This window comes from Typopeltis vanoorti, chromosome 5 (assembly GCF_054136105.1).
Source record: "Typopeltis vanoorti isolate ZY-2024b chromosome 5, IOZ_Tvanoo_1.0, whole genome shotgun sequence".
Classification (NCBI taxonomy): domain Eukaryota; kingdom Metazoa; phylum Arthropoda; class Arachnida; order Uropygi; family Thelyphonidae; genus Typopeltis; species Typopeltis vanoorti.
This window is the reverse complement of record NC_143553.1, coordinates 12,217,435-12,237,596: the sequence shown is the minus strand read 5'-3', so window position 1 is coordinate 12,237,596 and position 20,162 is coordinate 12,217,435. Positions and strand designations below refer to the sequence as shown.

General features: G+C 35.3%; 1 protein-coding gene across 2 annotated transcripts in view; it reads left to right on the top strand.

Moving 5' to 3' along the window:
• The window catches only part of LOC150106226 (gamma-tubulin complex component 6-like), a 909,633-nt gene that overhangs the window by 144,921 nt on the left and 744,550 nt on the right, over nt 1-20,162 (top strand). For both annotated transcript variants that reach the window (XM_090392253.1, XM_090392252.1), the window contains one exon: nt 1,608-1,665. In XM_090392253.1, coding sequence (XP_090248379.1) covers nt 1,608-1,665 — 58 coding nt within the window. The remainder of the gene's footprint in view (nt 1-1,607; nt 1,666-20,162) is intronic.

Sequence of the window (20,162 nt, the reverse complement as noted above, 5' to 3'; positions counted from 1 at the left end):
AACCACCTGAATATCCCCCTGCAACATGTCAACAGGTACCCCCTTTTTTCTTAACCTGTTGCTCTACAGTACTAAAGTGCTATAGATCTTGCAGCCTTTCTTGTGTGGATCAGATATAAATATAAAAAAGTAGTACCAGGTCAATTCTCTGTTTTTCAATCACATTATTTTGTGTTTTCAGTTGCCACGATAATTCTTGGAACCATATAATAAATTGGTTACTTTAGAATTATAGAAAACACAAATGCCTCATAATGAACCTTGCTTCCTCACACCCTCTCAAAGAAAGTAATGATTATTTTATTTTTTAAATCTTTATTCTCAGTATGTATCTTGTTATCGTGTACTTACTTATTTAAGGTACTCATTTAATGTACACACACACAGTAGTTGATCATTTATCTGTCCTTTAAAACAGTCCTTCAATTAACCAACCTTTGTATGTCAGCTTTTGATGCAGCACTTTGTAATTGTACCTTCACTTATCCATTCAATTATCTGAACTGCAGATTGCTTTCCTACTATAGTCAGATAGATGGTAGATTACTGTATGTATATCTAATTGGTAATTAGTTTACGGAATTAACAACGCATATAAAGTATATTAATTAAAGGTAACTTTAATGAATAACTTCTATATTTCAGCAACGTCACGTTGCCATCTTCAGGAACATAAAGATATGATATGTGCACGCAGGCACTAACAAAAGCAAATGAGGAAAAAATCCAAAAAATACTAAAACCAGTAAACCACACCCCCCCCCCTCCACAAGAAAGATTACACCAAATCTATCACCATCCCCTACATCCAGAGCACCTCTGAGAAAATAACCAATATCCTCAAAAAAATATGACCTTATTTCCTGTTACAGACCATATAAAAAGTTGGCATCCCTTATCCGCTCTACCAAAGACCAACCACTTCCCCTAGACCTACCTGGTGTATACCAGGTCCCTTGCAGCTGCAAATTGTCCTACTTTGGCCAAACAGGCAGAACAACAAATATCAGGATTTCAGAACACCAAGACTACATCCGGTTTCACCAGTACAGGCACTCTGGGCTGGCAGACCATGCCTTAGATACCCACCATAGAATTCGTTGTAAGAAAACAAAAATAATACACCGCAGCAAGTTTAAATACGAAAGATTATTCAAGGAATCATCAGCAGCTCTAAAAAACGTTCCTAACCTCAACAAATTTGGGCGCATGAAACTACCCCAAATTTGGGAGACTTACATTATGAGAACTTCAGCCCAACTGCCAAGACAACCAAATTAGCCCGCCAGAGGGCACCATTTGGACTTTAGGAACAATATTAGTTTCTTGCTTTCTTCCTCATTTGCTTTTGTTAGTGCCTGCGTGCACATACCATATCTTTATGTTCCTGAAGATGGCAACGTGACGTTGCCGAAATATAGAAGTTATTCATTAAAGTTACCTTTAATTAATATATTTTATATGCGTTGTTAATTCCGTAAACTAATTACCAGTTATGTATGACCAACTTATAAGTCTTGCTACTAGAATGTATGTATATCTGTGTGTATGTGTGTGCATGCACACGTATGTGATTTAAAACTTAAAAATTGGTTATTTGTATATAGGGAAGTGTTTGAGCATGTAGTTCCAGTTTCATGTTTGCAGTCTTCTGAAAATGTTGCAGTAAGTAGCCTTTTTTTACTCTGCATATGTAATAAATGTATATGATATTTACTTGAATAGTTAGTAACATAACTGAATAATAATAGCAACAAAACCATATAAAATTATATCTAGGTAAAAATTGTTCAGATGTTATTCTGTGACCTGAAGTCAGAAATTTTTTAAATTTAGTTGTTTGTTTATTTTTTATTTATTTTTATTTTTTCTCCTTAATTCCAAAAGTCATTTCTGCTGAGAAAACATTTAATTTAAAACATTTAATATAAAAAAAAAAATTTTTAATTTTATATTTAAATTTTATTAAGTTAATCATATCTCTCTCTCACTCACCTCATAGAGATTAGGAAGCTATATAACTTTTGGACTAGTTCGTAGGCAACCCTAACATTTCAATACAGTCATCCCTTGACTTACATGGTTCCGTTCCATCCTGCTGGATGGAACGGAACCAAGATGTAAGTCAAGTCGATATATTAAGTCAACATAAATCGTAAGTCGATATATTAAATCAACAGAGTTATAGGGGTTAGGGACTTAACAGTAATAAGTATGCTGTCATTTTAATTTTTAAACCTTATTATAAAACCGTACTGTGTGTTACTACCACTATAAAACAGGAGAATAATCACCCAAATCTTCCTCCACAATCACATCTTCATTACCTTCCCTATTTGAACGATCAGACTGTGGGTCTTCTGGTGTAACTTTTGTTTTTTGATGAAAATGTCCAATGTGCTTTGCTTATTCCTCTTCATCTTTTCATCATAAATTTGTTTATAGCAAGGAAATGCATCATGTACTTTCTTTCTACTAATAAGTAGCGTTCAATATTGGGGTCCATGTCTTCAACCATTTTGAGAACATCGGTAACTGCAGAGAACATTTTTGCAAGACCCTTCACTGTGAATTGTTTAACTACCTCTTCTTGTTTCTCTTTTCCCTCTTCATTTTCTCATTTTTCCTCTTCTGCAACAGGTTGTTCTTCCAATTCGACCAATTCTTCGTTGGTCAACTCTTCAGGGGCAATTTCTATGAGTTGAATTATTCGTCATAACTCCGACATTCAGATTGTTTGCTTGGATCACAATTACAAACTTCCAAAATCGTGCACAAACCATTTTAATGTATTTTTCGTATGAAGTCACTTCGTACCAAACCACAATAATATTTTTAATAGCATGATAAATATTGAATGTTTTCCAGAATTGCATGAAAGTCTGATCATTTCCTTCAGTAGCAGAAATGGCTTGTGAAAAAGTTCCCCATAGATAATAAGCCTTAAACACTGCAAGAACTCCCTGATTCATCGGTCGAATCAGTGAAGTAGTGTTTGGAAGGAGGAACATGACTTTCAACTTGATGAATATCACCGCTATAAGACGTATAAGATGGATGACCTGGAACATTATCTAGAATTAATAAAATTTAAAATTCTACATTTTCTTTCATACAATAGCTTTCCATTTCACTCGCATGACAGTTGATTAAGGCATCCTCAAACAATTTGAGTCATCCACGACTTCTTATTGCTCTGATAATTAACTGGAAGAATATGCTTCCTAACGTTTTTGAAGGCTCATGGATTCTCACTGTGCCATATCACAAATGGTTTCAGTTTATATCCAGCCACATTATCTCCTAACAGAATCGTAATACGGGCTTTAAGAGCTTTGAAACCAGGCATAGATTTTAGCTTTTTCTGAATGAATGTCTGCTCGGGCATTTTTTTTTCCGAAAAAAGGAAGGGGGTCTCATTCATATTAAATATTTGCTATGGCAAATAATTTTCCTTCGTAATAATTTTATCATATTTCTCCACAAACTCTTTGGCAGGCTTCTCATCGGCACTTGCAGATTCACCATCCATTTTCACATTGTGCAGTGCAAAACTCTTTTTGAATCTCATGAATCAACTGGAAGAAGCATTGAATTCGAAGTCGCAATCGGTCCCTGCTTTCTCCTTCAGCATGTTGAAGAGACTTATCGGCTTAGTGGTTATGGTCATAGTGCTAAAGTGTATGTGCTTTTGGTTCAGGTCCTCTATCCATGATGCAAGTGGCTTTTCCACATTTTTCAACTTCATTTCAAAATCAACTGCTCGCCTCTTTTTCTGTGATTCTTCACTAGGTTTTTTGATTGCGCGTGTAGGGGCTATGTTTCACAAAACATCCAGAAATATTTAACGATAAATACACAGATAACCTATTTCTCAAATAGAAATCAATAGACGAACTGATGAAGACACATTCCAACTGCCGAGGGAGTTTGCCGCTGAAAACGCTGTAGCCAATGTACATGCTTTACCTTATGCTTGCTTGCATCTTGTTCAAAAGTATAGCCAAAAATGTTATTTATTTCCGTATGGGATCACGGACGTATCTTCGAAAGGATGTAACTCGAATGGACGTAAGTTGAGGGATGACTGTATTTTAGTAAACAGGCAGTGGGAGTAAAAATTCATCTGAGATGTGGTAGGAGGATAAATCTGTATATCAACCTATATTTGAGCCCAGATGCTTCTCAGTATCTAATACTTCATAAACTGTGTCATTAGTATAACTGTCAAGGAAAAATGGATTATATAAAGAGACCTAGATTTTCCTTCTTTTTCATTCATCTGATAAGATAAAAGCACCCTGTTTTTCAGACTGTTCATGATGCCAAATTTTTGTGTAATGTAGCCTAGATATTTAGTGTGAAAATAGCAACATATGATGTTTATGATAGACTTCCAGAAATATACCACCTTTTGGGTTGTTGTTGATTATAACATTTAAATAGTGTCTTCGATATTGCGGTAATGGGGAAAAACAAGGTTACTTATTCCTTTCCAGTTCCATTGAAAATTCCATTTTTTGATCATACATTTTGAGAAAGTGAAGAAAATGGGCCACAAGAATTTAAAAAAAAAAAAAAAAAAAAAAAAAAAAAAAAGGCCATATCCTCTTATGTTTTAAAAGGGTGCATGTATGGATTACCAAAAGCTCATATATCTTATCAACAACAAAAATAAAATAAAATAAAGATGTCTTATTTTTTGATGTCTGTCATAAAATTTAGCATCCACATACTAAATTTCATTTTAGCTGAAAACAAGCTGAAAACCCAGTCTTATACTGAGGTGGCAGTGTTTTATTCTTGAAAACTTCAGGAAAAACAGGCAAACTGTTCAGAAGGACATAAACAATATAAATCTGTTGTTCCTTATACAAAACTTCCTCCCAGTGAACATTAAAAAATATGCTTTTTACGTCCCTGATATTCTGTATCCGAGAATGTAAAATTCAGAATTTCCATCCTTTGATCTTCTTTAACTAAAAATCTCTGTTTATCACTTCTGTCGAGTTTCAAATAGTTGGCAGCATTAAGAGAGCAAGAGACAAAAAAAAAAAAAAAAAAATCAATTTCTAATGGTGAAGAGTTCATGTGAGAAATAACGACATCTATTTCTGATATACTTGAATGTTTAATCTTTAAAAGTACCTGTGGCATGACTATAAACATTATACAAATTACTCGATAACCACAGTAAATAATTTTAATGAAATGAAAGTATACAGATGTTCATCATCATCATCAAATTCCTGCCATGTACCCTCAAGGGGTGTACAGGATATGATAGTACTACATGAAAAAAATTTACATCATTAATTTCCTATCTACAATTTTCCTCCAAATCAGTCTGTTACTTGTCAAGACTCCAACATTATCAGATCTTATACTTCTATCGTCTAAGGCACTTTGTACCGTATCAATCCACCTATATCTTGGTCTTCCTCTGGGTCGTTTTGCTTCCAACCTGGCAGAGAACACTTGTTTTGCTAATCTTTCCTCACCCATTCTGTTTTTTAAGTGACCATACCACCTGAGATTAGCTCTGCTAACGCATTCCTGGATGCTGACAATGTCAAGTTCTTTCCTAATATCCTCGTTTTTAGTATGATATTGCTATTGATGCCATCTGTTCACGCCTATAATCTTTCTCAGGACTCTCATATCTGTGGTCTCTAGTCTTTGGTCAAGTGTTTTACTTCTGACCCAGCTCTCAGATCCATAAGTTAAAACTGGTTTTTTCAACACCGTCTTGTATAGTGTTCAAACCAGCTAATTTAGTGTTCCGACTAATTTTTCTCTTATTCCATATGAATTTATTCAATTGACTTGTCACCATACCAGCTTTGCTGATTCTGTTGTCTATTTCTATATTTAATTTACCATCTTCAGTAAAAATCGTGCCTAAATAGCTGAAATGATTTACTTGTTCCACAGGTTCTCCATTCACAACACAGTTGACATTTTCAATGATTCTGCCTATTTTCATTGTCTTTGTCTTTTTATTGCTGACCTTCATACCATATCTAATACAACAGCTATTCAATTTAGTCAGAGAATCTTGCAGACTTGTAGTGGATTTATTTAGAAGTATAACATCTTCTGCATAAAGCAAAGAGCTGACATTAACATCTCCAATTTGGATATCATATTTAATACCACTTTCCTTCATAATGTGATCCATATAGATAATGAATAACAGAGGGGATAATGTACATCCTTGTCTCACACCAGATTTAACATTAAACCATCTTCCTGTACTTCCTTCAATTCTAACTGCTGACTTACAACTCAAATAAAGACTAATGCCCCATTGACACCATATAACTGCAGCGTATTGAATAGCTTCTCTCTTGGCACCTTGTCATATGCCTTTTCCAAATTGACAAAACTTAAATACAGATCTTTGTTATATTCCCATGCTTTCTCGACTATTTGTCGTAAAGTGAAGATCTGATCCTGACAGCCTCTGTTTGGCCTGAATCCAGCTTGTTCTTCACCAAGCTTTTCTTCCACAATTCTTCTCAACCGTTTCTCAAGTATACTTGCATAGATCTTGCCAGGAACACTCAGTAGGGAATACCTCTGTAATTCTCACATGCAGTTTTATTTCCCTTTTTATATATGGGTGTTATGAGAGCTCTTCTCCAATCATCGGGAATTCGTACCTCTGTCCAGGCTTTCTGAACTATGCAGTGCAGCCACTGTAAGACTCTTATACCACCATATTTCAGCATTTCTGGTCGAATATCATCTATTCCTGCTGCCTTTCCAAATTTCAAGCCTTTGATGGCTTTTTCTACTTCAGGCATGGATATGTATTCCTGACTGCATGCCTGGTCAGTGTTTTTTTACCACTGTGCTGTCATCACTGCTTGTTTCATTTAGCAGTTTTTCAAAGTAATTACTCCATACTTCAAGGATATCTTTTTCTCCTGTTTTCATGTCACCTTTATCATCTCTAACTCCTTTTACAGCACTCTTTCCTCCATTCTTAAGCTTCTTCAACAACCTCCAGAATATTTTGCCACTTTCTTGATATTTATTTTCTATATTCTTGCCAAAGTCCTCCCATGACTTTTGTTTTGCTAGTTTTACACAGTGTTTAGCATTCTTGCATTTGTCTCTATATTCTCTAAGAGCACAAGCTGACTTATTTGACAGGAACTTTTGATATGCTTTCTTCTTTTCCTTCACTGCCTCTTTAACTTCCTGTGTCCACCAGGGAGTTCTGATTTTTTTATCCTTACAGACATCCTCACCACATGCCTCTCTGGCAGAATCAATCAATGTTTTCTTCAGAGTTTGCCACTGAATCTCCAAGGTTTGATTCCTGTTCTCAAACTCTTTCATTTTTTCTTCAATAATCTTTGTGTATTTTAGTCTACAGTTCACATCTGAGAGCTGCTCAACTTTTATTCGCTTTAAAACTTTCTTACGTGTTACTCTTTTCAATATGAAATTCAATTTTATCCTGCTCAAGACTAAATAGTGATCACTTCCAATTTCAAATCCTCTGTACACTCTTGTGTCCTGCACCAGGGAGAAAACATCACTATCAACAATAACATAGTCAACGAGACTTTTCTTATTCCTAGCCTCTTCTCTCCATGTGAATTTGTGCACATTTTTATGTTGGAACATGGTGTTAGTAATAACCAGTCCATGTCCTGAGCAGAAATCCAACAGATATTTGCCATTATTATTAGCATTGCTCTTTTCTCCAAATTTTCCCAAAATATTTTTGTATGTCTCACAATCATTTCCTACTCTGCTATTTAGATCCCCAACAAGGACCAACTTTTCCTTTTTCATTGTGTCAGTTGCTTTTTCTAAAGTCTCAAAAAATCCTCCACTTCTACCTTAGTAGAACCTTCTGTGGGACCATAGGCACAAATAAGTCTCATTGTCCAGTTCCCCATTCTCATATTTGCCCACATTACTCTACTTGAGACTGACTGCCATTCAAGAAGTTTAGCCTCGTATTTTGTGTTGAATACTATGGCTACTCCTTCTTTTCGTTGATCGTCATTGCCTGGTATACAGATGTTTCGTACTGAAAATAACAGTACATCATCAGTGCATCAGAAAAGAACTTATGTACTCTGCGAACGAGTTTTCCAAACAGGTCATAAGTTCTTTTCGCTATACACTTTGGTATTAGGTCTAGCTACTCACTGATGAAGCCTCAACAAAGGCTGAAACGGTCTGGGTAGTGACCTCCCTCCATAATGTAATAACAGCATACATTTCCTAGGAAATGTGTTTTTACATTATGGAAAATACCTAAGAATAGCGATCTGAACTTCCACCACCTTTGCAACGAGTTGACCGGTATTGTACTACGTACTAGGATCACTTGCATTGGCTAACGCTAGTGTCGCCGATACTTTATAGGTTACTATATTTGGCAAGAAACTCTCTGATTCCAATCTTTGAGTTTCTTATTCGGTTTTAAAACTATGTGGGATTTAATATCCTCTTAATTTAAGTAATGTTTTCATTGCCGAAATGAAGCTTATTAGCTCTTTATACTTAAGTAACTTAATGGTTGCACCTGTTTGGAAAACTCGTTCGCAGAGTTCATAAGTTCTTTTCGCTATACACTTTGGTATTAGGTCTAGCTACTTACTGATGAAGCCTCAAAAAAGGCTGAAACCGGTCTGGGTAGTGACCTCCCTCCATAATGTAATAACAGCATACATTTCCTAGGAAATGTGTTTTTACATTATGGAAAATACCTAAGAATAGGGATCTGAACTTCCCCCACCTTTGCAACGAGTTGCCCGGTATTGTACTATGTACTAGGATCACTTGCATTGGCTAACGCTAGTGTCGCCGATACTTTATAGTTTACTATATTCGGCAAGAAACTCTCTGATTCCAATCTTTGAGTTTCTTATTCGGTTTTAAAACTATGTGGGATTTAATATCCCCTTAATTTAAGTAATGTTTTCATTGCTGAAATGAAGCTTATTAGCTCTTTATACTTAAGTAAAAAAAAATCTACTGTAATTTAAAATTAAAATATATCTGATAAATTTATTTTATACAATTGAGGATAATAATTTCTCATACTTTTGGGATAGTGAGACGATCATTACTCTTCAGATTGGGTTTGTGAAGTAAAAAAACCCCATGTTTATTATTATTATTATGTAACACCTCCAGGGAGGATGCCTTCCCTCGATGAGTCCAATGACTCATCGAGGGAAGGCACCTACTCTACAACTTCCATCTCCACACTCCACCAAATCACCAGTGGCAACTACCTTCATCATCTACACCAACGCCATCTACCACCAACCACCACCACTAGTATTTTCACAAACAATAACCTAGATCCATGTCTATGGTGGGATTCGAACCCAAAGCCTTTTGGCTGGAGAACAGATACACTAACCACTCGGCCAACCAAGCCGGCTAAATTCCTCTTGTCACGACGAGAATCAAACTTAGGCCTTTTCCAACCTAAGGGTGCAACGTACTGTCCTTCTTCCAGTTGCACTATATGTGTTATATAAATTTATGTAAGCATATTTATATAACATTTATGTTTATAAACAAATTTATGTTTATGTAAGCATCTATGCAGCAACTTGGTGTTTTTCCATTGGATCCTATGGTTAGGGTTTTCAACTCTCTGTGTTGTGCGAGGCCAGATTTGTGCGGTTTGATAAGATGGATGTGGTCTTGATGTTCAGAGATGCGTTTACTTATAGATCTTATTGTTTGTCTGTAGTAAGAGATCTTACAAGAACATGGAACTTCATATATGCCAGGTAGCATCATAGGTGAGAGTTTGTCTTTTGGAGAAGGTATCAAATTGTGGATCAGGTTGATTGGTTTATAGGTAGTGGCAAGTTTCTTCATAATTTTTGACAGACATTCCGAGATACCTTTGATATATGGTATAAGAGTCCTACAGGCTTCTTCTTGAATGGGTTGATGTGTAGGGAAGTGGCTGATTATTTTTTGAGTTGTTTTTGGATTGTATCCAATAAGGCTGTATCTTTAATAATTTCCAATTCTTGTTTTAAAGATTCTTCAGAGAAACAAAATTTGTGTGCTCTGGATACCAAAGATTTTATGATACCATATTTTTGAAGTGGGTGGTGAGCCGATGAATTGTGGATGTAAAAAGTTGAAATGAAATCATCTTGTTTTCATTGGATGTGTATATCAAGAAAGGAAATACCTTATGATGATTCTTTTTCTAGTGTAAATTTAATGTGAGGATGAAGGTTGTTGATCTTAACTAGAAATGAGTATAGTTCTTGTTCAGAGTGACTCCAGGCTGCAAAGATGTTATCAGCATATCGTAGCCGTATTTTTGGTTTTGATTCAAGAGTGAAAATTCTATCTTCTTGGTGTTCCAGAAAGAGGTTGGCTAAGTTTGGTGATAAGATAGAGCCCATTGCTGTCCCTTCCTCTTGTTTATAAATTTTATCTTTACATGTGAAGTATCCAAATGTGATGCATATTTGAATAATACCATAATGTCAGATGGAAATTTTTGAGTCAATTCTATTGTCTCCCTGTGAGTAATACCAGCAAAGAGAGAGACAATGTCGAAGCTTATTAACATGTCTGTTTCTGACAGTTGAATGTCTTTTATTTTTCTGTGAATTCTGTGGAATTTTTAATTGATGAAGCTGAGTGGTCTATGAGAGGACAGAGAAAGTTAGACAAAAATCTTGATATTTTGTAAGTTGGGCTGCTTATGAAATCTACAGTAGGTCTGAGTGGACAGTCATTTTTGTGTAATTTACGTGAACCATATATTCTAAGATGCCTAGCATGGTATGCTCTGAGTCTTTTGATGGTTTCCTGATCTGCTGATGTTGTTTCATCCAGTAACTTGTTGAGTTTCTTGAACTGTCTTTTTGTAGGATCATAATCAACATGTAAAAGTGACATAAAAGCAAGAATAGTGATGGGAAGAGATGCCTTTAATAGAAAATGGAATTTATTCAGAAGTAAAATGGACAGAAACCTAAAGAAAAGACTAATAGAATGTTATGTGTGGAGTGTTGCCTTCTGTGCAGCTGAAACTTGGACATTGAAAAAAGAAGAAATTAAGATTTTAGAAAGCTTTGAGATGTGGATTTGGAGAAGGATGGAAAAAATCAAATGGACAGATAAAGTAACTAATGAAGAGGTCTTAAAAAGAGTAGGAAGAAGAAAGAAGTCTGTTAATGAGGATAAAAAGAAGAAAGGGAAACTGGATCGGACATATTCGGAGAGGAAACGGAATCATCCTGGATGCCATCAAAGGAAAAATAGATGGAAAAAGACCCAGAGGAAGAGTAAGGAAAACAATGCTAGATGACATCCTGAATGGAGACAGGTACACAACCTTGAAAGAGAAGGCTCAGAGCAGAAGAGAGTAGGAGGAAAGTTTTTGTTACTAAGAGAAGAACCTGCTCAATTGCAGAATACTTAAAAAGAAGAAGAATCTAGCTGGGAGTATGTATTTCAATCTCGAAGCAATAGATTCATTTTCCGATTGTATGAAATATGATCAGAAACAATAAAATAAAAACATTGGTGATTACCATGTTTTTATTTTGTTTTAAGGAGTTCAGGGCTTTTAATTCTGATGGTGGAATATTCAAGTCTGAAGGTTTGGCATCATAGATTACTTTGTCTATTTCAAAATGTAGGCTATTGGCAATGGTAAACATACCAACAGTTAGTTTGCATACTTACATTGGAATCCCTCTGTGCATACAGTATCATGTTTGAGGAATTTAAAAAAAAAAATCACCTGTAATTTAAAATTAAATTAAAATATATCTGATAAATTTATTTTATACAATTGACGATAATAATTTCCCAGACTTTTGGGATAGTGAGATAGTCATTATGGTTCAGATTGGGTCTGTGAAGTAAGGCTTCATCACTTTCTTTATATAAACGCTCATGTTTATATAAGGATCTATGTAGCAGCTTGATGTTTTTCCATTGGATCCTATGGTTAAAGTTTTCAACTCTGTGTTGTGCGAAGCCAGATTTGTGCGGTTTGATAAGATGGATGTGGTCTTGATGTTCAGAGATGCGTTTACTTATAGATCTTATTGTTTGTCTGTAGTAAGAGATCTTATGAGAACATGGTACTTCATATATGCCAGGTAGCATCATAAGTTTGTCTTTTGGAGAAGGTAGCAAATTGTGAATCTGGTTGATTGGTTTAGAGGTAGGGTGTTTGTATTTCATAATAATTTTTGACAGATGTTCTGAGATAGCTCAAGAAACTCAATGAGTTACTGGATGAAACAACATCTGTACATCAGGAAACCATCAAAAGATTCAGAACATACCATGCTAGGCCTCCTAGAATATATGGTTCACCTAAATTACACAAAAACAACTGTCCACTTAGACCTATTGTGGATTTTATAAGCAGCACTTTCAAAATATCAAGATTTTGGTCTTCTCCTTCTCCATTTGGTCCTTCTCCATCCTCTGATGGGCCACTTAGCTTCATCAATTAAAAATTTCACAGAATTTCACATAAAAATAAAAGACATTCAACTGTCAGAAACAGACATGCTAATAAGCTTCGACATTGTTTCTCTCTCTTCGCTGATATTCCTTACAAGGAAACAATAGAATTGTAATCTCAAAAATTTCCATTCAATATTGTGGAATTGTTCAGATTTGCTATCACATCTGGATACTTCACATGGAAATATAAAATTTATAAACAAGAGGAAGGAACAGTAATGGGATCTCATTTATCACCAAACTTAGCCAATCTTTTTCTGGAACACCTAGAAGATAGAATTTTTGCTCTTGAACCAAAAGCAAAAATATGGCTATGATATGTTGATGACATGTTTACAGTCACTCTGAACAAGAAGTATACTCATTTCTAGATAAGATTAACAACCTTCATCCTCGCATCAAATTCACACTAGAAAAAGAATCATCACAAGGTATCTCCTTTTTTCAGGTTGTTACATCCACAATTCATTGGCTCACCATCCATCTCAAAATTATGGCATCATAAAATCTTTGGTATCCAGAGCGCACAAATTTTTTTCCTCTGAAGAATATTTAAAACAAGAATTGGAAATTATTAAAGATACAGCCTTATTAGATACAATCCAGAAAACAACTCAACTTCAACCCATTCAAGAAGAAGCTTGTAGGACTCCTATACCATATATCAATCTCGGAACGTCTGTCAAAAATTATGAAGAAACTCACCGCTACCTATCAACCTGATCCACAATTTGCTACCTTCTCCAAAAGACAAACTCTCACCTCTGATGCTACCTGCCTTATACGAAGTTCCATGTTCTTGTAAAATGTCTTACTACAGACAAACATGAAGATGTATAAGTAAACACATCTCTGAACATCAAGACCACATCCATCTTATCAAAGTCCACAAATCTGGCCTCGCACAACATTTAGTTGAAAACTGTAACCATAGGATTCAATGAAAAACACCAAGCTGCTACATAGATCCTTATATAAACATGCCATTTATATAAAGAAAGTGCTGAAGACTTATGTCACAGACCCAATCTGAAAACAGTAATGACCGTTTCACTATCCTATGCCTGGGAAATTATTATCCTCAATTATATAAAATAAATTCATCAGATGTATTTTAATTTAATTTTAAATTACAGCTGTTTTTTTTTTTTTTTAAATTCCTCAAACATGATACTGTATGCACAGTGATTCCAATGTAAGCATCCCTACTAACTGTTCCTTTGAATGTAATTCTTAGTATTGTTTGTAATAACTGTACTGATGATGTCTTAAGATATTTTAGATGAAATATCATCATATTATTAAAATTTAATTACTGTTGTATATGTGTGAATTTTTAGTTATAAAAACTATTTTTGATGGTTACATAACATAAGAATTTCCCAAACCTTTGGGAGAGAGAAAGACAATCATTCCAATTCAGATTTGGCTGATGCAATAGGGCTTCGCAACTTTCTTTGAACAGGTGTACATATTTAAACCTGCTTGTATGGAGAAGATGAGCTTCATTGCACACTGGATACTGTGTTTAGTGTGAATACTATGTTGTGCCAGACCAGACTTTTGAGGTTTCATGTATTCAGTATAATATTTATGTTCATCAATTCTTATTTCACAGAATGGCCTGTCTTCCCATTGTATGCCAGATTATCTTCACAATGTATCTGGTAACCGCCAGCTTATGATAGAGGTGACAGTTTGTCTTTTGTTGATTGCAACAGATGAGAAATTTTGTTGATAGGAAAATATGTGGGAATAAGGTGATACTTCTTCAGAATTCTACCAGTTGGTTCAGAGATACCAGAAATATAAGGGATTTGGAACCCTGCGGTCTGTTGAAGAATCCTGAGGTGTTGGAACATAGGAGACAATTATCTGCTGGATTTGATTGGGGTTGTAACCATTAAATTCCATTAAAGTTTTGATAGAAGTTCTTGTTGTAAGCTTGAGGGAGAGGAGCACACGTTATGTGCTCTATTAATTAAAGACTTGATAATCAATTTTTTGATGTTATGATGTGTGATGAGCAGACTTTTGATGTCTGTATTCTGCCAGTAAATGTAGAGTTTCAATAAGCACTGGTTGATAAATTTCCAGAGGCTGTGTGCATAAGGATGTCCAAAAATGGTAAACTTCCAGCCTTTTCTTTTTCCTTGGTGAATTAAAATAAATAAATAAATTTTGTGTGATGATACAGCGTTCCCCCTTTTTACAGGTGTTCACGGTACCATCCCAAATTTTATCCGGGCTCCGGAACCGGCATAGGCTGACGAATCAGACCTATGGCTGGGTCAGTATTCCTGACTGTAATCCATGTGTGTGTCCTCGGACCAGTTTGCCTGCTTGCGGGATGAAAAAACACCAGATAAACTGGTGGAAAAAACCCTGCTGTCCACGCCCAAGACCGGCTAACTTGGCTATGGCTGAAGAAGATCCTTGAGCTCCTCACGTCATTCACGGGAATCGAACTGAGGACACTCCTTCCCCAGGCATATGGTTGCGAAGCGCAAAGCCACTAGGCTAACCAAGTAGACGATGGTGAATTGAATGCATGGATGAAGGTTATTGATTCATTGTAGGAAAGTGATAAGTTCATTTTCATAATGAGGCCAAACAACAAAGACATCATCAACATAACGAAACCAATGAGACGGTTGGGGATGAATGGATGAGAACAAGATATCTTCCAAATGGTTCAAAAAATAGTTTGCCAAAGGTGGAGACAAACGGCTCAACTTGTCTATATATCTTGTTTTTCCAGCTGAAATATTCTGATTCTATAACAGATTCAAAAATCTTCGCAATATCAGGAGGGTAATCATCATATAGTAAATGGACAGTGTCAGATAATGGATAATGAATAGATAACGAAATATCTGTATTTTCATTTCATTAAAGTTAAATACTGTGGTTATCGTGTAATTTGTTGTTTATACTTGAATGTTGAAACTCCATCTGACTACTTTCATTTTGATCCAACACTCAGAGTTGCTGTGCATTTGCTATCACCAACATTCTGACCCAGATTGATCAGAATTGAAGCCAGAAAAAAATTCTAAATTTTAATAATACCCTATTTTCCATACAAGACAATGTCTTTCTTCTTTCTACTTACATTTCTTACATTAATGATTAAGATTCATATCCTACAGTTATTCCATATTCACAGTATTCAATGTTCTGATTTTTTGCAAGAAAGAGATTATCAGTCTTGTCATAATAAAAAAATATTTAAATTCTTAAATACAAAAATTTCTTAGGCTTAGTATTATTTCTCAGATTATTTTAAAGACTGCACTCTAGAATTGAGTGCCATTTTGTGCCACTTGTTTATACTTCCTTATTCAATACTATTTATCCTACAGTTATTCCTGCAGTTTTTTGTAAATTAGTCCATATCTAATTTATTCCATAGAGATGATAAATATTTACCACAAATTATATCCTGTTCTTCTTCCTTCCATTTTTTCCATGAGTAATGGTGAAATTCTTCAACAGTCAATTTTTGTGCTACTTGCAAACCTGTCAGCTAATAAACAGTCACTGGTATATGATCTTCCTGCTGGTGCTGTTAGTCAGAGGGATCTTTTGTTTGTTTTCAAAAATTTAAAACCTTTGCTCTTTGCATCATTGAATTGGTAACTTCTCTCCTATGTACATTCACTCAGTCTATTCAAGTCATCTTGTAAAGCACATCTGCTCTACTCCTCATAGTTCTTCTTCCCAACTTTACATCATTTACAAACAATTGAATATCCCCATTCAGACCTTCCCATTCAAATGGCTCTAATTAAAGTTTTCTGTTGGGATATTTTGCTCCACCATACACAACTTGCTAATACTTATCAGACAGCCAACTCTCATCCAATACAGTAAACTAATATCCATCCTCATCCATTTTAGTTTAACTATCAACATATCATATGGTAATCTTTCAAAAGTTTTTGTAAAATCTAAGTGTTCTACCGTGTTCCATCTAATAAGTAAGCAGATAATAAAACTTGACTTTCTGTTAGCAAGTCTGTGCTTCCATCAAAGATAACACCACTGTTGTCAACCCAATTCTGGATTTCACGTTGGAGGTTTAACGAAAAATTTTCAGCACCAGGAAAGGATTAAAACTAATTTTATTGCTTTAATATTTTGCCTCAGTCACTGAGACATCTTCAGGGATTACAAATAACTTTTGTAACAACACACTCCAATACAATACAATACTAAGTGAAACACATGGGTGACTCTAATTTCCTATCTAGCTGGTGGGCCCTCTATAGGCATTTGCAAGTGGCCTAGGATATAACGTGGGATCTCTGATAATTAACGTTTCCCAAATTTTGGGAAGTTTTATGCAACCATATTTAGATTTGGTTGATTTCTGAGTGCCGCTGCAGATTCTAAAAACAGTCTTTCTTTTTTGAATTTACTATGGAGGAGCATGGTAGTTTTTCTCCAGAGATCCTTTGGGTTTTATCCAAAACATGGTCTGCAAAGCCGGATTGACTGTAGTCGTGATTGCAGATGTATGATTTGTATTCTTCTAAATGGATGGTTGCTGATCTGCCTGTCTATCCGAAGTAAGCCAGCATGCAGGAACAGGGTACTCTATATACTTCAGGCACTGAGAGAGGAGGGAGCTGATCTTTGGTGGAACGGATATGGGTAGTAAGTTTATGGTGGGGCTTAAACACTTTTTAAATGTATTTGAGTGTGTTATTAAAAATGTTAGTTGTAATCCCTGAAGATGCAATCTTATGGGGAGGTGAAGTTAAGCAATTTTTAATAACGATAAATGAAGAAAATTCTTCGATTAAAAATATGTACAAATTTATAAACGAAGTTTTTTTTTATAAATATATATATTTATTATATATATATTTTATATTTATTATATATATATATTTATTATATATTTATAAATATAAATTTATATATTTATAAATATAAATTTATATATTTATAAACAAATTTATAAAAGAAATTTAGAAACGAAGTCTACTTTTCTGAACGTAGAAAGAATTCTAAAAATATTTTTGACGATGTCTATTTCAAATGCAAGTGCTGAACATTCATTTTCAGTGTTGAAACGAATAAAAAATTATTTAAGAAGCAACTTGCACCGAAATAAAACAAGTGACCTGTCATTATTATGCATTGAATCAGATGTAATATACTCAATTAATTATGACATTTCAGATATATTTGCTAAAACCAAAGTCATAAAAAAAAACTTCTAGATATTAATTTTTTTTTTAAATTTAAATTTGAATTGATTTATTTTTATACTTTTTTTAAAATGCAAATATATGTATACCAATGTTGTGTTATTTTTATTTTATTATAATGAGTTATTATGGAAATGTTGACTTTTATTTTCAATAAACTAAAAAAACATGCATATGAATTTCATCATCATACGTATCAAGGATTTAGGCCTAGCATGGCCTGTTCTGGCCTTAGAAGTCATCGTTGAATCGTTTAAGAGGACTTCCAGGTTTTCTTTTTCCTAATAGCTTGTACTTTAAGGCTTGTTTTGATAATCTTTCTGTTTTCATTCTTTGAACGTGTTCCATCCATTTATGTTTATATTTTTTAATTTTTTCTATTACTGGTTCTTGGTTTAATTCTTTCATAATATCTTCGTTTCTTTTGTGATCAAATAGGGTATACTTTGCAGTTTTTCTCATAAACTTCATTTCTGCTGTTGTTAATCTTTGTTTGTCTTTTTGTTTTATTGTCCAGATTTCGCTTCCATACATTAAGACCGGCAAGGCTAATGTATTGTATACTTTTAGCCTGGTTTGTTTTTGAACTAGGTTTGGTTTAAATATAGAGTTAATTACACCTGTTATTTTTAAATATTTTGCAATTTTTACATTTATATCTTTTTCATTTTCATATGTGATCATACATCCTAGGTAGTTAAATGAATTCACCTGTTCTAAGATCTTGTTATCTATTACTATTTTAGTTCTTGCTGGATCTTGTCCTTTAAAGGCCATAGTTTTTGATTTTTCCGTTGATAGTATTATTATTATTATTACTACTACGGGCTACTCCAGGAGTCCTTAGACTCATCGAGGGAGGCCCTAAACATCATGTTCACACAACTGTTCAACATTCTCACAGTATCTATCATACCTTGCTTTGAACTTGCTCACTGTCATAGCACCCACAACAGACTCTGGCAGCTTATTCCACTCATTTACCACTCTAAAAGTAAAGAACCCAGCTCTAACACCCCTGCTAACCACGCTCTTGCCCAGCTTCCATGGGTGTCCCCTAGTTCTCCCACCACCAGTCCTGATCTCAAAAATATCATCTGAATTAATCCTATAGAATCCTTTTAGCAATTTGAATGTCTCAATCATATCTCCCCTTTTCCGCCTATCAACTAGTTAATGCAACCCACAAATCTTCAACCTGTTCTTATATGGTTCATTCCATAGACCTGCTATCATCTTAGTCACTCGCCTCTGGATACTCTCCACCTCCTCCCCATCAAGAAGGAACCGAGGTGACCAAATCTGGGCACAGTAGTCTAGATGAGGTCTTATCAGGGCTCGGTACAGAGGTACAATAACTTGCTTGTCTCTGCTCATCAAGGTATTTTTCAACAACCAAGTGAGTTGATGAGCTGATTTAGCTACTTTCGCAATGTGCCCCCTAAACTTCATCTCCCTATCCACCAACACTCCCAAGTCCCTGGCCTCATCAATCTCTTGGAGTACAGTTCCACCAATGTGGTACACTGCTGCTAATCTTTTCACTCCGAAATGCATAACCTTACATTTTGTCACATTAAATTGACATCCATTCTCCTTAGTCCAGAACTCCAATCTATCTAAGTCATCTTGCAAGACTTTGACATCTTCTGCGTTCACTATCGCCCTACCCAACTTTGCATCATCAGCGAACAAATGAACTGTCCCACTTAGACCCTTCCCTATATCGTTAATGAACAGATTAAACAGCAGTGGTCCAAGAACAGAACTCTGTGGCACAACACTAGTCACAGGCCGTCTTTTGGACTCTACTCCTGAATAAACTACTCTTTGATATCTCTCCATCAACCACCCAGCTATCCATCTCACCAACCCTATATCCATTCCCATATGTTGTAGTTTACGGATTAGAATTCCATATGGTATCCTGTCATACGCCTTTGCCAGGTCCAGCAGTATCACTGTAAACCCATTTCCCTTATCCAGTTCAGCCGTCACCTTGTTATAAAACTTGAGCAAGTTACTGAGGCATGATCTACCCTTCACAAAGCCATGCTGTCCTCTGTACAGTATCTCATTTTCATCAATCCATTCCTGTATTTTTCCCTTGACTACTTTCTCCAAGACCTTGACAACGACTCCTGATATGCTGATCTGTTGGTAATTTGCAACCATAGTCTTGGATCCTCCTTCCTCGTTTTCCCCTCGTTTCAAGCCTTCGGGACTAAACCAGACCCGAGACTCAGATTAAACAACATGGTCAAGGGCACTGATAATTCCTTAGCCGCTTCATGCAAGACCCGTGCCGTATACCATCCAATCCCACAGATGTATTCACATTAAGGTTCTGTAATAGACTATTCACCTCCACTTCATTCATCACAATTCCCGTATAAACTAATGGTTCCTTCATTTTTTCAATGTCACCACCTG